The 16,126-nt window shown below is 39.2% G+C and overlaps 1 protein-coding gene across 3 annotated transcripts in view; it reads left to right on the top strand.

Moving 5' to 3' along the window:
• LOC126412923 (discoidin domain-containing receptor 2-like) overlaps window positions 1–16,126 on the top strand; it is a 911,045-nt gene that overhangs the window by 875,178 nt on the left and 19,741 nt on the right. For all 3 annotated transcript variants that reach the window (XM_050082831.1, XM_050082824.1, XM_050082815.1), the window contains exon 17: window positions 9,912–10,061. In XM_050082831.1, coding sequence (XP_049938788.1) covers window positions 9,912–10,061 — 150 coding nt within the window. The remainder of the gene's footprint in view (window positions 1–9,911; window positions 10,062–16,126) is intronic.

Below are 16,126 nucleotides of genomic sequence, written 5' to 3'. Positions count from 1 at the left end.
AGTCAAATTAGCATATAAAGCAAGGATATATAGAGGGAAAGAGGTCAATAATGCTTATCATGAAATCATCAATCCCTCAGAGATGGCAGAAAGTTCAAGAGGATCATAAGCCATAAGAAGAAATGTTTGAATTTATTTTTTAAAGGAAGATAACTTCAGTATCTCTGCCAACAAAGAGTAGGGAGGGTAATGGAAAACACATCTGAACAAAGCAATATAAATTTGGAATGAGATAATATTGATAGCTTAACAAAGGAGTGTTTGATGCTTCAAGAAAAACTAAAACAGCAAATTATAGGCCTGTGTGCTTGTTACTTACAGCTTATGAAATATAGGCAAAGGTAGCACAGATAAGCATTCATATCCTGGCAGAAGCAGTTATAAGTGCTGCACAGACAGTTTCTACAAGTCCACTTGTGTACAGATTGTTTTTCACACCATAAAACAGTTAACAGAGAAACATCAAGAATTTTATATACACTGATTTTATTGACTATGAAAAAGCAACTGAAAAGCTCCTTTAAAAAATAAAAAAACACATACATTAAATTTTACTGGACAGGGTCTTCCACATTTCGTAATATGCAGCAAGTATGTATGATAGAACATATACATTAAAATTTTAAGTGGAATGACACAATCTGAATTAATCTGAGGACTGAGACAAGCGGCCACACTATTGCATACTCTTTTTAATTTTTGTCATAAATATATGGTAAAAATCATTACCAAAACACTTAATAAAATAAATAACAAGCTGACCGCTGTGTGGGCACATACAAACATTCAACAGAATACAGTATTTACACTAGCTTTCAAACTCTTGCTCTTTCTCTAGTAAAAGTTACAACACATTCACACAAATAACCACTCAATGCTAATGCCCTTGGTGAGACTGAGGGCAGTTGCCTGAATATATGGAGGTGAGGAAAGGTGTAGTTGGGAAGGACACACTGGGCGAGAAGGAGGTAATGGGTTGGTGTGAATCAGCTCTTTTAATAGATGAATCAGCAGCTTCACAAATCAAAAGGAGTTCAGAGGGTAGAGATAAAAGAGGTAGAGATACAGAGGAAAGGAGACAAGAAGGCAATACCGTACAGTAGTAGCGAATTTTGGTATATGGGAGAATGCAATCAGTAACAATAAATCAGTCAGAACCTTCATGTAGGACAAATAACTCCAGTCCTGTTATAGCAGCCATGTAGTCTACCAACTTAGTTCTAAACACTTTGTATCATCATACGTGGACATGACCACTAACAAGCTGCCCTCATGATTGGCCACCACCAAACTGTGGGCCATGAGACAGATCACTCAGTGGCCAACATGCTGCGCAGTACGGTGTGCTTGACATGAATGCCTGTTTCACAGCCTGCATCTGCATGTATATCAGTAACTTTGCAAGCCACCTGTGGTGTGTGGTGGAGGGTACTTCTGTATCACTATCTCATCCTTCCTTACCTGCACTATTTGCAAATGGTGCATGAGAAGAATGATTGTTGATTATTTCTTGTAGACATTTCACATGACGTATGTGGCAGGAAGTATGTTATCTAACTCTTTTCAGAGGTCACACTCAGAATCTCAATAATAAAATCACTCTGTGATGCAGGTCTCTCTTGTAGTGTCTGCCACTGAAGTTTGTTGAGTATGCCTGCAATGCTCTCGTGCTGACTAAATAACCATGTGATGAAATGCACTTCTTTGCTCTTCGTTGAATCTTCTTTAGCTTTTCTATCAGTCATAGCTGGAAAGGGTCCCAGAGTGATGAGCAATACTCAAGAAATGGTTTGAACAAGTTGATTTGTAAGCCATTTCTTTCATCCGTAAGTTACATTTCCTTAAGATTCTTCCTATGAATATCAATCTAGCATCTGCTTCTCCTACTATTTATTTTCATGTGGTCATTTCACTTATGGTTCCTTTGGATGATTACTCCAGATACTTGACAGTACATATTGTTTCCAGCAATTTGTCATGATGGTCTAGTTGTACAGTAATGGAAATAGTTTCCATACATATTGCATATGTATGTGCAATATGTTACATTTATTTACATTTAGGGTCAACTGACAGTCACTGCAGCATTCATAAATCGTCAGCAGGTTCTTTGGAAAATTGCTACGATCTTCTGGTGTTGGTATTTTCCTGTAGAAACCGCATCATCTGCAAATAGCCTTCTAGAACTTCCAACATTTTCTATTAAATCATTTGTATATTAAAGGTCCTATAGCATTTCCTTCAGGTATTCCAGAAATTACTTTTACATCTGTTGATTTTGCTCCATTGAGAGTGACATGTTGAGTTCTCTCAGCAAGGAAGTCTCAAACCAGTTGTAAATCTGCTTTGATACTTGGTAGGCTTGTATTTTTTTCACTGAACGGCAATGTGGGATTGTGGCAAATGGCTTTCTGAAGTCGAGGAACATGGCATCAATACGAGCACTGATTTCAACAGCACTGTGGATCTCAAGGAGAAATGGAGAGAGCTGAGTTTCACAATATCTCTGTTTATGGAATCCATGCTGATTTTTTATGGAGGAGGTCGTATGTCTCCAAAAATGTCATGATTTTGGGAATAATACATGTCCCATAATTCTGCAACAGAGTGACGTCAGCAACATAGGCTTATAATTAAGTGCATCTGTCCCATGACCCCTGTTGCAAACAGGAATGACCCGCATTTTTTTCCAGTCACTACGTATGCTTAATTGCTCCAGCAGTCAATGATTAACTGCAGCTAGTAGGGGAGGAAGTTCATTCACATGTCCTCTGGATAATTTTACTGATATCACATGTGGACTTAATGCCTTTCCACTACTATGCAGGAGAGCTTCTGTAAAGTTTGGAAGGTAGGAGACGAGGTACTGGCAGAAGTAAAGCTGTGAGTACCGGGCGTGAGTCGTGCTTCGGTAGCTCAGATGGTAGAGCACTTGCCCGCGAAAGGCAAAGGTCCCGAGTTCGAGTCTCGGTCGGGCACACAGTTTTAATCTGCCAGGAAGTTTCATATCAGCGCACACTCCGCTGCAGAGTGAAAATCTCATTCTGACTATGCAGTATAGTTGCTTTTCTATTCTGCAATCACTTATCTCCGTACCAGATCGGTCAGATGGAGGAGATAGAGAAGATCCAAAGAAGAGCGGCGCGTTTCGTCACAGGGTTATTTGGTAACCGTGATAGCGTTACGGAGATGTTTAATAAACTCAAGTGGCAGACTCTGCAAGAGAGGCGCTCTGCATCGCGGTGTAGCTTGCTCGCCAGGTTTCGAGAGGGTGCGTTTCTGGATGAGGTATCGAATATATTGCTTCCCCCTACTTATACCTCCCGAGGAGATCACGAATGTAAAATTAGAGAGATTAGAGCGCGCACGGAGGCTTTCAGACAGTCGTTCTTCCCGCGAACCATACGCGACTGGAACAGGAAAGGGAGGTAATGACAGTGGCACGTAAAGTGCCCTCCGCCACTCACCGTTGGGTGGCTTGCGGAGTATCAATGTAGATGTAGATGTAGATGTATCTGCCATTTCAATGTCCATATGATGATTGAAAGGAGGGACTGTATTACAATCTAATACAGTGAAACGATTTCAGCCTTCTCCCTTTCATCTCCTATTTTGGTCTCTAATATGGTCTGCGAGTGACTGAATAGATGATTTTCATCCATTTACTGATTTTATGTTAAGACCAAAATCTCTTAGTATTTTTAGTCAGATTGCTTTCAAAAATTTTACTTTCATCAAGTCATTGAACACTTTTCTCATTGCTGTCCTTATGCTTATTTTCACTCCATTCAGCTAGATTTAGACTTCTCTTGAATCTATGATGGAGCCCTCATGGTTCATGTAGTAGTTTTCTAACATTGTTGTCAGTCCAAGGTGGATCTTTCCCGCTGCTTAAGATCTTGCTTGTAACATATTTGTCTAAGGCATATCAAATGATTGATGCTTTTGAGCTTTTTCCATTTTTGCTCTACATCTTTGTCCTCAGCACCAACAACACCAGCTTTTCATGCTTGCTCTCATGACAAGCCCCCCCCCCCCCCCTTCAGTCCTCAACCTTCACTAGTCCATGCCCTGTGCCTGCCTCCACTCCAGCCTCGCACATTGCCTTACGCATGCCTTCAAACCCTCCCCCCCCCCCCCCCCCCAGCTCATCTGCAAAGTCCTTTTCAATTCTCTGCTTCACCCCCCCCCCTCTCCCCCAGCACAGCATCCAGATATTGCACAAAGCAACGCAACCTAGCATCTTCCCCCACCCCTACCCAGATATCCCTCTCCACAATTCTAGATATCTCTTCTATTCCCACTTCTGCCCACCCCTTCTGATATCACTACTTGCCCCAATGAGGCCATGGCACTTTGTGTGTGTGTGTGTGTGTGTGTGTGTGTGTGTGTGTGTGTGTGTGAGAGAGAGAGAGAGAGAGAGAGAGAGAGAAATGGGGGGGGGGGGGTGCAAATGTGATGTGTAAACGTGTGTTGTGTATCTTCCTTCACATGATGGTAGACTTTGTCCGACAGCTGAAAGTCTAACAGCCTGCACTGTTAAATGTGCCTATTTGAGTAGCAATCTATCCTAATACTCGTATTGTTGTTTCCTGGTGTTAAATTTAAATACAACATCCATCAGAAACAAACGTGATTGCATGTTAAGGATGTGAACTTTTTAGGCAAAAAATAGCCATTAATAATGAAATAACAGAGCAAGTTAACAAATTCCTTTACTCTGGTTGTGACATTACTTGCATACCTCATTGATATATCAATGAGAATATAATGAATATTTAATACAACTGGATGGAAAAAATAATCTACTCACCAAGTGGCAGTTGGAGAAAACATATATAAAAGTTAAGGAAATGTGCTAGCTGTTGGAACCAGTGGCTCCTTCTTCTGGCAGAAGAATTATCATATTAATAATTAGAATAAAAAGCTACAGAAATTCCAGCATTTAGGTGTCACTATCAAACAACATTTTAAAAGTAACAGAAAATATAACTTGCTTTCAACTACATAAGTGAATGTTGTACACTTACTAAATGATAGGTCAAAATGATAGAAAGTGGATGAATGTAATTTCTAAGAACATTAGCTGGCTACACATTGATAGGAAGAGAAATGAGGATATCATGAAACAGTTGAATATATTTAATCTGAATGAAGAAATATTGAAGTAAAGAACAAATGGAAAGTGCATGCAAAAAGAATACGAGAAAGCAAAACACCAGTCACTGTTGTTTTTTGTTGTTGTCATTGATTTTATTATTGTTGTTGTTGTTGTTGTTGATGATGATGATGATCTCTACTGTCTCAGTTATGAAGGATAGAATTAATAGTAAGAGCTGAAAGCATTCACTGAGATTATTGTGAGCATTTCATCATTATGTATGAAACAGTGGAATCTGGAATGACTTAAATTAGATATCCAAAAATTCAATCACATCTTGCGTTGGTTACCAGGAAGACTCATGTCCATATCCCACATGTCAGTAGAGAGTAACTTCATTCTAGCATTATATATATTCACATGGACACAATATGCATTTAATTAAAATCTATTGTGTTTTATTTGTTAGTTCCAGCTTGGCCAAAATTAAGCACAGAGAGCCAAAAGCATTGCAGCTGCTATGTCTCAAACTTGGATATTTATGTTTTGTAGGCTGTGTTCATTCAGTTGACCCATATTTCCACATCATCTGGACTCAACTTGTGCCTGTCCGTATTGAAGTTTGGGAGATATGGAAAGGAAGTTGTGGCAAATAAAAAACTGGTGTTAGTCACTAAGAATACCCAAATACTTCAGTTACTAGAACACTGGTCTGGTCATGAAAGCCAAATGTCTAGGTTCAAGTCCTGGTTCAGAGTACACTTTTAATTTGGCCAGAACTATACAGTCAAGCCAATTATGTAAACACTGTAAATGGATAGATAAAGAAATCTACTCGCCAAGTGGTGGCAGGGGAACACATACACACACAAAAGGATTTAACTTTTACAAGCTTTTGGAGCCAGTGGCTCCTTTTTCTGGCAGAAGAGTTGAAGGAAAAGGACTGGAGAGTTTTAGGGAAAGGGGTACAGTTCAGAAGAGTCACCTAGAACTAAGGGTCAGTGGAGATTTACCGGATGGGATGAGAAGAAAAGACTGATTGTTGGAAACTGTACCGGATGAGATTTGAAAACCTGAAAGCTTAAAGGTGGAAGACAGGGTAATAAGTAAGACAGAGATTACTACTAAAACATCATAGTAATCTCTGCCTTGCATTTTACCCTGCCTTAGGTCGTTCATGGTTTTACGTACTCCAGGGTCAAATGCAACTCGGCCAAGTCACACTTTTTTCAGCCATTCATTGTGTGTTTGGGGTTTGATGTTTCTTGTGATGGTGTGGAGTCTACATCATCCTTTTACTACAGTCATAGTTGTGCATCACCCTGAAAATGTCAGACAACTCCAGACATTTTTAGGTAAAATATCTTACTATCACAAATTTATTGCAAGTGCAGCCACATTAGCCCATCCCCTCTAGGAGTTACTCCACAAGAACATGCCTTTTCAGTGGACACTCACATGTGAGCATACTTTCGCACTTTTGAAATCTAAATTACATTCTGCTCCTTGTTTGGCTTCTTTCCATCCTGGCCGCCATCCACTTTTGTGTCAGGTAGTTCATCTCGTTTAGCATGGTTGCTCGGACAAGCCTCCAGACACGGCTTCTGGTCCTTTGCATAACTGCTTTGCCCTCTGTCCCTGCCTTTTGGTATATGTTTCAACTCCTACACTGAGGACATTGGGGAGTCTCACTTACCAAGTTATTGGCCCATTGGCATGTGTTCTGGCCTGGCACCATCAGTGACATTGTACATTTGCCAAAGCCTGCTCTCAGTGTGCTACCCATGGGAGCATATATGGGAATGCGTCCATGTTTGTTTCACATGGTTGTTGATGTTTTCTCTAAATTTCCACTATTCTTTGATGTCAGCTGCAGCAATGATTCAGGCCCCCTCCATTTTTTTTTCTATTGGAGGATTGCCTTATGTGCTTGTGATGGACAATGGTCCACAGTTTGTGTCTCAAGCATTCCAGATTATTGCACCCATCCAAGACATTCACCATGTAGCTGCTCCTCCATTTAATCCCCAATCTAATGATGAGGTAGAATGTCTCATCTAGATGTTCAGGCTTCAAATGAAGAACATTGTGGACTCCTTCATGCACAATGCTTCAACATGCTTCTTGAGTTCCTACAGATTTACACTGGTGGGTGATCAAAGTATGGCCAAAAAGCTCCATGGCTGCCAGCCATGAACCCTTCTGCATCTACTCATGCTGCATCACCAAAGCCCGTCACCGCCCGCATTGCAGTTTGCTCCTGGCTACACGGTCAGGGCTCAGGGAATCGGTCACCAACCAGAGTTGATTCTGGTCATGGTCCACAGCTGCTGAGGCTGCTGCCTCTGTATGGTGTGTACCACTGATAGCCTGGTGACATGCCACCACAACCAGCTATGTCCTGTAGCCACAGTGAGAGCTGCAGGGCCACCAGTACCACATCCTCCCTCAGTGCCTGTCAAGGCCTCCTGGGGTGTGCCTGCTGTGGGGCTGGACCTGCCCTCCTTGTGAATGTTACAGCCTCCTGCCTCTCCTCTGGGTTCCAGCCCCCTTGTGCCTGCTGCCTCACCTTTCCATGATGCTTTGCTACCACCAGTGATTCTGCCATTGGCTGGGCTGGTGCTTCGACCCTTCAACACCACCACCCCTGGCACCCCCAACCAAGCAACCATGCCTCCACCACATTGAGGAACCATGCACTGAATGCTACCAACGCTTTTGTCGCCTTTCTGTCTTATGTTACTTTGCAGGGGAGCAGCTGCCATGCGTGTCCACTGCTGTGCCACTTCTGCCCTTACTCACTGGTTCTAGCTCAGAATCTCCTTCCACTGTGGCCGTTATTGCCTGTGGCATCTGCCACAAAGACTATGGATGTTTCAAAAGTCGCCCTGATGCCCTAATCGATGGGACATCCATTCCCAAAGGGGAAGGGGTGCTATAACCCTGTACGCAATACTTGGATAAATTCTGCCGGTGCGCTACACTTTGAATGTTCCACCAATGGCATCCAAGAGCACCACCACATGGCATTCGAGAGCACCACCTGTGGTGGTGGGCCACGACTTATGCACATGGTATACTATCTACCAGAGCCCTCCTCTTTATGAGCCCAATGAAACAGGCACTCGCTCTCATACTGTGTCCATAGTTATTGTCAACAACTGCTTGTATCAGTTCCTGGATTGTTTCTGTGTTTGTGTCCATGTTCTCAACTGTTATTCACTTGTAGGTAGTAGACAAATAAACTTTGGTCCATTGTGGCTCTGCTGTTGTTTGTCTCTTACAATGTGATAAGTAGTGTGAGTTATGAGAGAGATAAGGGAAGAAAGGAATGTAGAATAAAGATGAAAATTATGTATTTCACTACATCTGCCATGTTCTATTTAATATTTTCACCTGATGCCAGTCTGCCTTAAAAATAGGCTGCTACAATGAATAGGCTACCCTGCTGATAAACTTAATTTGTGTTCCAATATGCTTACCTTGACAAAAGAGAAATGAGATCAACTATATAAATAAGGAGCTATTTTCCATGGCAACAGAATGAAATTTTCACTCGGAAGTGGAGTGTGCACTGATATGAAACTTCTTGGTAGATTAAAACTGTGTGCTGGACTGAGACTCAAACTTGGGACCTTTGCCTTTCTGGAAAAATCCCCCAGGCTGTGGGAAAGCCATGTCTTCACAATATCCTTTCTTTCAGGAGTGCTAGTTCTGCAAGTTTCGCAGAAGAGCTTCTGTGAAGTTTGGAAGGTAGGAGACAAGGTACTGGCGCAAAGTAAAGCTGTGAGGACGGGCCGTGAGTCCTGTTTGGGTAGCTCAGGTGGTAGAGCACTTGCCTGCGGAAGGCAAAGGTCCTGAGTTCGAGTCTCGGTCCAGCACACAGTTTTAATCTGCCAGGAAGTTTCTTGCTCTTAATGTTTAAGTATCTGCAACTTGTGGTCTCACATTCTCGCTTCCCGAGCACGGGGTCCCAGGTTCAATTTCCGGTGGGGTCAGGTTTTTCACCTGCCCGGAGATAACTGGGTGTTGTTGTGCTGTCTGCATAATCATCATTCATCCCCTTTACAGTCAGAGGAAGGCAACAGCAAACCACCTCCATTAGGACCTTGCCTGGTACAGCAGTGCAGGTCTCCCACATTGTTCCCCTACGCTCTGTCAAGATGCATGGAACTTCATTTTCAACATTTCACTGTGCCCTTATTCAGTGATTGCTTTCATAAAAATAGATTGATTCGATGGCACAAGATGAGGACTTCACTACACAAATGTTCTTACACTCTAAGTCAAAAACATGTGAGCTTCTGTGTAGTATTACCGAAAAGACACTCAAAGGGTTTTGAGCAATGGAAGGAGTTTTTATTCATGGGTTCAAATTGGCCTTGATGCAGGCTACCAATGACTGAACATGTTTGGTAAGTACATGAAGTGGGAGTATCAGTCTAATTTTTTGTGTTACAAATGGAACGTGATATTTTCTGGTGGAGTGCAAGGACATTTCTGTAGTAAACTGCTCTGCTTATCCACTGACTCTGAATTGAACAATTTAGATGAAATTTTTAATGTGTAAGGCCATAATTCAACACATATGCATTTAAAAAAGCTTTTATGTTCTACAGTACCTTAATAAATAGCTATTTAGTGATCTTAATTTCATTTTTTTCACTGGCCTCATAAATTGTAAATTAATTCAACATCATTCTTTTATTACTTTATGTATGGTTTTATCATGTAACATTATAGATGTTGCCAAAGGTATATAACTAAATTTATTAAAGTTATCTGATGTAATAAAAAATCCATATTTTAGGGGAAGTTTACATCCAAAAGTGATGTCTGGTCATTTGCTGTAACTCTATGGGAGATACTGACATTTGCCCGAGAGCAGCCATACGAAGACATGAATGACTCTCAAGTCATAGAAAACTTGACCCACTTCTATGAAAATGATGGCAAGCAGGTATGTAACAAATGAGTTAGACAATAAAGAAACTTCCTGAATGATTCATGACCATAAAAATATAAATATGAGATACAGTCAATAATTTTGCTTTTTGTTATTCCTTTTCTGCGTTTTTATTTTATCTTAAATAATAAAGGGAACTGGTCAAACTGAGTCTCGTCTGTTTTCAAATTAAAAAAATAATTTAAAAGTTGTGAAACACTTTCATTGTTCCATTATTAGCACACTGCCAGCCTTGACCTAGTATCTGAAAAAGTAGCATATCCATGTGCCCAGTTGTTTCTTGTACAGGGTCGTCTATCTGTATGATGCAGATATTTTATATATGTGCTCTGTTTAATGTTATCTCTCTTCCTGATAGTTCATTGCATACCTAACACAAAATTTACTGACTGAATGCAGAGGATAAATGAAAGTCTGATAATTAATTATAAACACATTTCACTCATAAGTCTCAACAAATAGTTGTTTGCCAATTATGACTTTTGTAGCAGTATTCACTCCTAAACTCCTGCTTGTTTTTCAGAAAGCTGCAATTTCTTCCTACAGGAGTCCAACAAATCCACATAGAAAGATGACTTTTTTAAATACAATTTTTGGCTCTGAGTACCTCAGATTCAGATTCTTTATCAGTCATTCAATGTTATTACATGCAATAGACTTTGTCAGTTCACTTAACCTGTTTATTTTATAAAATACATTTTTACATATTTTAAGTTTGTGAAAGTAGGTATGGTGGCTTAAATGAATACGCTAAGATTCCATGTATAGAGATATGTACTTTAATAATTGACTTGATACTGCTATAAATCAACACACAATCAGTACAATTAAATCTTTGCAACAAACTGAAGGCTCGCGCACTATCAGCCACAAACCCAAAGAAGGCAGTCCAAAGATAGGTCACTCGACCGACTGCATGCCGCCACAGGTTGATATTGAGCATTTCTAAGAACTCTTCTAATGAATAGAATGGGTTAGTTAACAAGAAGTTCTTTTCCATAAATACTTTGAGTGGCATGCGTGAGGCATATTTATACGATTTGTTATGTATTTTAATTGCCATGTACTTATGGCTGTTGTTAGTTTTTGATAGAGCACAGGAGTACAGATTCTTAATTGTAGTTGTGCCTGTGATTCGTTACACCTAAATTTGGCACTTCAGCAAATATATAGTTAACAGTATACAGAATATACAGATTAATAACCATTTATATTCTATATTTAATGAACAATGGTTTATAATGTGTCCTGTTAGCCACCTTTCGCATTACTCTGATTGCTTTCTTCTGGATAACCAGAATTTCACTTACGGTATCTTTTTGCTGTTTCCCCAGTGTATTAACCCTTACCTTAAAACAATTTGGGAAGAAAAAGCAAGTACACTGTTCTTACATATTCAAATGCCACACAGCACATCAGTCTCTTCAGCAGATATATAACTCTTGACAGCCTAACCTCTACATGTTCAACATGAAAGTTCCATGTTGTTCATTTGTCGACTGTGATACCTAAAAATTTTGCATTTTTTTTTTTTTTTTTTTTTTTTTGTCAAATTCATGTTACTAACAAGGTTATCAAATAAATGGTTTACAGACAGAAAAGTTGTATCATCTGCATACATATACTTCTTTACGTCCATGTTTCACAGTAAATCGTTTATATGTACAAGGAATATAAGTAGTCCTAATTTAGATCGCCCCTCCATGATGAACGTTATTTGTGTTTGACAGATGACTTCCTGAACTTACCACCTGCTTCCTTTTATTAAAGTATGATTTGATGAGTTTTAAACTTTCATCACATATTCAATGGTATTCAAGTTTACAGAGCAAAAATAGTCAGCGCAGTCAAAGGCCTTACTTAGATCACATAAGGTTACCTGTATGTGAGCATGGTCTTCAAATGCTGCTAAAATTCTCTCACTAAAGAGTTCTATTGCGCATATTGTTGACTATTCTTTTCTGTAACCAAACTGTGATGTACGTAACATATCATTTAGTTCTAGGTACCCATACATCTGCTGATACATCATACATTAAAAGACTTTGGCTAGGACTGTAATTAATGAAATTGGCTTGTTGTTTGCTGGATCAGATTTGCTACCCTCTTAAAGACTTTGAATAGTTCGAGAGGATCAGAAAAAAAACCCTTCCATGAGACAGAAGTATATGGAAAATGTTAATGGTGCTGCAGTGTAATGTATTAGTTTTTCAGTAGATTGTTTGACATGTTAAAAATATCTGTATTATATCAATTTTTCATTTCTTTAACAATTTTAAGAACTCCATCTTGGCATACCTCTTTGAAGTGTTTCAATGAAGGTCTGGCATGATTATGACTTAGGTTTGAGCTCTTACGATAATCTATATATGTTACATTGGGCTTACTGATCAACTTCTTGACGAAATATTTGTTGAACATATCTTCTGGTATTGACTCTGTTTTAACAAAATTTCTGATTACACCTTTAACAGTATTAATTACTGACAAGGCTATTTTACATAGATTTTTACTATTTTTTTTTATGAGATTAGTTTTGCATCTTTGTTTAGCCAACTGTAGCTCTATCTTATACGGTTTCATAGTGGTTATTTTGAAGTCCTTAATTTCATTACAATTATTTACTTTTCCAAGGCATTTTAACAGGAGTAGCTTATTTTTTAAATTCTCCAACTCTTTGGTATGCCACAATTTACCCTCTCTTGTTTTATGATATATCTTTGGAACAAGATGAGTTTTTAATGTACCTATTAAGTAGCTCTTGAATTTTTTATAAACTGTTTGGTGACTGGAATCACATCTTTGAAATAATTTGTTCTGGTTAGTTATGCTTAGATGCTGTGTTAGTTTTCTGAGACTGTTTTTTGTTAGTATTAAGGTGTAGGGTTTTGATAACTTTTGTATAGTCTTCTTTCCATCCCAGTTTATAAAATGTATTAACTCTACTGATAACGTGCAGTGGTCTGAGAAATCAAATTCCTTTACACTGGTGGAGTATATATCATCAGCACAGTTGACAAAAGCATGCTCTAAGCATGCTTTTAGTCTTGTCTGTGCTGAACTTATGTGATTGAAGTTGTGCTGCCTTAGCATATTCAGTAAATAATTTACACCAGGTTTCAGTAATTAAAACTTCCGGGCTAAGAGTCCGTGGTCCAATAGTAGAAATACTTCTCCCTGACGTTTCGTTGCCAGCTGCGGGTAACATCATCTGAGGTGAGTCTACGACAGCCGTGAAAGCCTACACGCTATGATTACACCAGGTTTGTTACATGTTACATCAAAACTTGAATTAAAGTCTCCCCCAGTTATAGTTACATACTGTTTCCAGTTTGTTATGTAGCAGAGTACACTGTCTAAATTGTCTAAAAAAGTGTTTTTCATCTGAATCAGGGGAACGATAAATACATACGAAGATAAGTTTCATTACATCACATATGATCCCAGTAATTTCAGTGTTTCTCTACACAAGCCGAACTATGATCTAGTGCTGTAAACTCTATATCATTTGAAACATGGATAACAGTACCGCCATTATGGTACTCAGATCTGCAAAAACTGCCTCCCTGTTTATAACCTTCTGGTATGTAGTATTCCATCTGTCCTGGTTTAAGCCAATGTTCAGATAAACATAGGAAAGAGTTCTTATTTTATGGCAATGACTTCTCCAGTATTTCAACTTTACTTTCAAGACCCTGACTGTTTAAAAATAAGATGTTACTGTGACTTATCTGTGAGTTTGCAGGCTGATTTTTCGCATTTTTATTTTCTTCCTGGGTTGCAACTATAAAAAATTATCACTGAATGACACAGACGTATTTTGCCTTTGGCTCCTCCTTAAGCTGTGCTGCACTGCTACTGTTGTTGTTGTTACTGCTGCTGCTACGGCCTCTGATGATGATGGTGCTGCTGCTGTTTCACTTCCTTCTAGTGTTTGCTCTTCTACAACTACTGTGCTATTCTGTGAGTGCTTGCATTTGGGGCATTCACTTGCGTTAACAAAATCTCACATTTGTCTTGGAGGGGTGTAGCTTAGCTGACAGCAGATTTCACAATCGAGTCTCCAGGTAACATGTCTCCTATATCGTCACACTGTACATTTGAGATTTTATTTATTACATCTAAAATTTTTGTTACTACAAAGTATTTTCTGAGTTTATTTAGATGAAAACCGTATGTTGTGTGGAATCTTTTCCACAAATTGCTATTGTTCACGAATGTTACATTTTCAAACTGCTTGCAAATATTTTGCATCTCTGTTTTTGCACTTTCAATTTCTTTGTTTACACAGGACTATTCTCTCAAGTCGTCATGATGTGACACTAAAAAAACAATAACATTTGTTGCTCTCAGCTCATACAATTTTCTTCTTAACAAGATTAAAAGATCCTACCCCCCCCACCCCCACCCCCACCCCCCGCCCCCGTCGTTGCGACATCATTTTCTGCCACTAGGAAGTCCTTTTTGCCCAATGAGGAAATTTTTTCCTGACTCATTGACATAACATCACCTAATTTCACTCCTGGACTTATTATGCAATTAAAATTCTGACTGCTTGTCCACTGAAATTCAGTGGCTGTACTTAGCCCTTGGCAGCTCAGTTTTACATGTACTTGGTGTTCAGGAGCTTACTGATTTTCTGTCTACCTTTTTGCTGTGCGCGATGTCTTGTTTAGAACTATTTATTTTGTCTTTTTTGTTAATATAAGTCAATAACAACTCAGACAAACAGCTTATCGGTGGCAAATTTTTTGAGAGCAATTTTGCATATTCTACATCATTTACAAAGTCATTTTGTCTTACACGTGTTACACTCAAAACTGTTAACAACACTATCACAATCCATAGTAGAAAGAGCTTGAAAGTGGTTTTCATGTGTCTTTGAACTTTACTTCTATCCAATCTCTGACAAAGCCGAACTTTCATGCCACGATTTTGCTTTCATGCCGCGATTTTGTCGTGTTCAGTACACTTTTTTCTTCTTTAACATTCTTGATATCCATTTTCAATGAACTGATAATAAATTCTAATCTAGGCACTTGTTCTTTCAGCTTTGTTATTTCCTCTTTACAACTGTCACAATTCATCGAATTTTTACACTAGCAGACATCTTGGGCCAAATGCAGTACAATCAGATCAACATAAGTTATAACAAATAGAATCCAATATTTCAGTCACATTTTGTTTCAGCAATGATGAGATCTTTGCCACCTTATAATCAGGGAAACATCACAATCAACGGTCTACGCGCATGTTGAACATCTCTTCATTTCTAGATTTTATTTTACCACTTATTTTTCTCCAATAAATGTTAATAACTGCCACTATGTACTCCCTGTCATGAACTAATTATATCGACACAGTAAGTCCAGTCTATGCTGGTCTACAGAGCTATCCTTTGTCATTGTCCTCATTAAGTGTAATATTTGTATATTACTATCAATTGTTGTGAAATTGCATGGAAGATGTGCAATATTACTTGACAATGAAATTGAAGAGAAAGGGGGAGTTTCTCTCTTACCTTGTTAACGTATCAGGAACATGAGGACAGCATCCAGCCTACATGAGTTAATACTTTAGAGGCAATCAAAATATGGATTTTCTCTCCAGATATGAAGACAGATTATTATTGATTCTTGCTATCATATGTGACAATTTTATGACCGAGCGAGGTGGCGCAGTGGTAAGACACTGGACTCGCATTCGGGAGGACGACGGTTCAATCCCGCGTCCGGCCATCCAGATTTAGGTTTTCCGTGATTTCCCTAAATCACTCCAGGCAAATGCCGGGATGGTTCCTCTGAAAGGGCACGGCCGACTTCCTTCCCCATCCTTCCCTAATCCGATGAGGCCGATGACCACGCTGTCTGGTCTCCTTCCCCAAAACCAACCAACCAACCAACCAACAATTTTATGTGCTTACCACATTGGAAAAATATGTATTACATTCAGTAAATTTGCATATGACTTTCAGTACTGCTTTAACCTTTTGTGCTGAAAGTGATCCTTCCAGTTAAGGACTGTCGCTAACCACAAAAAAGTAGTTTGACAAATTAATG

Source organism: Schistocerca serialis, chromosome 1, assembly GCF_023864345.2.
Source record: "Schistocerca serialis cubense isolate TAMUIC-IGC-003099 chromosome 1, iqSchSeri2.2, whole genome shotgun sequence".
NCBI lineage: Eukaryota > Metazoa > Arthropoda > Insecta > Orthoptera > Acrididae > Schistocerca > Schistocerca serialis.
Note: the sequence above shows the minus strand (reverse complement) of the source record. Positions and strands in the feature narration are given on the sequence as shown.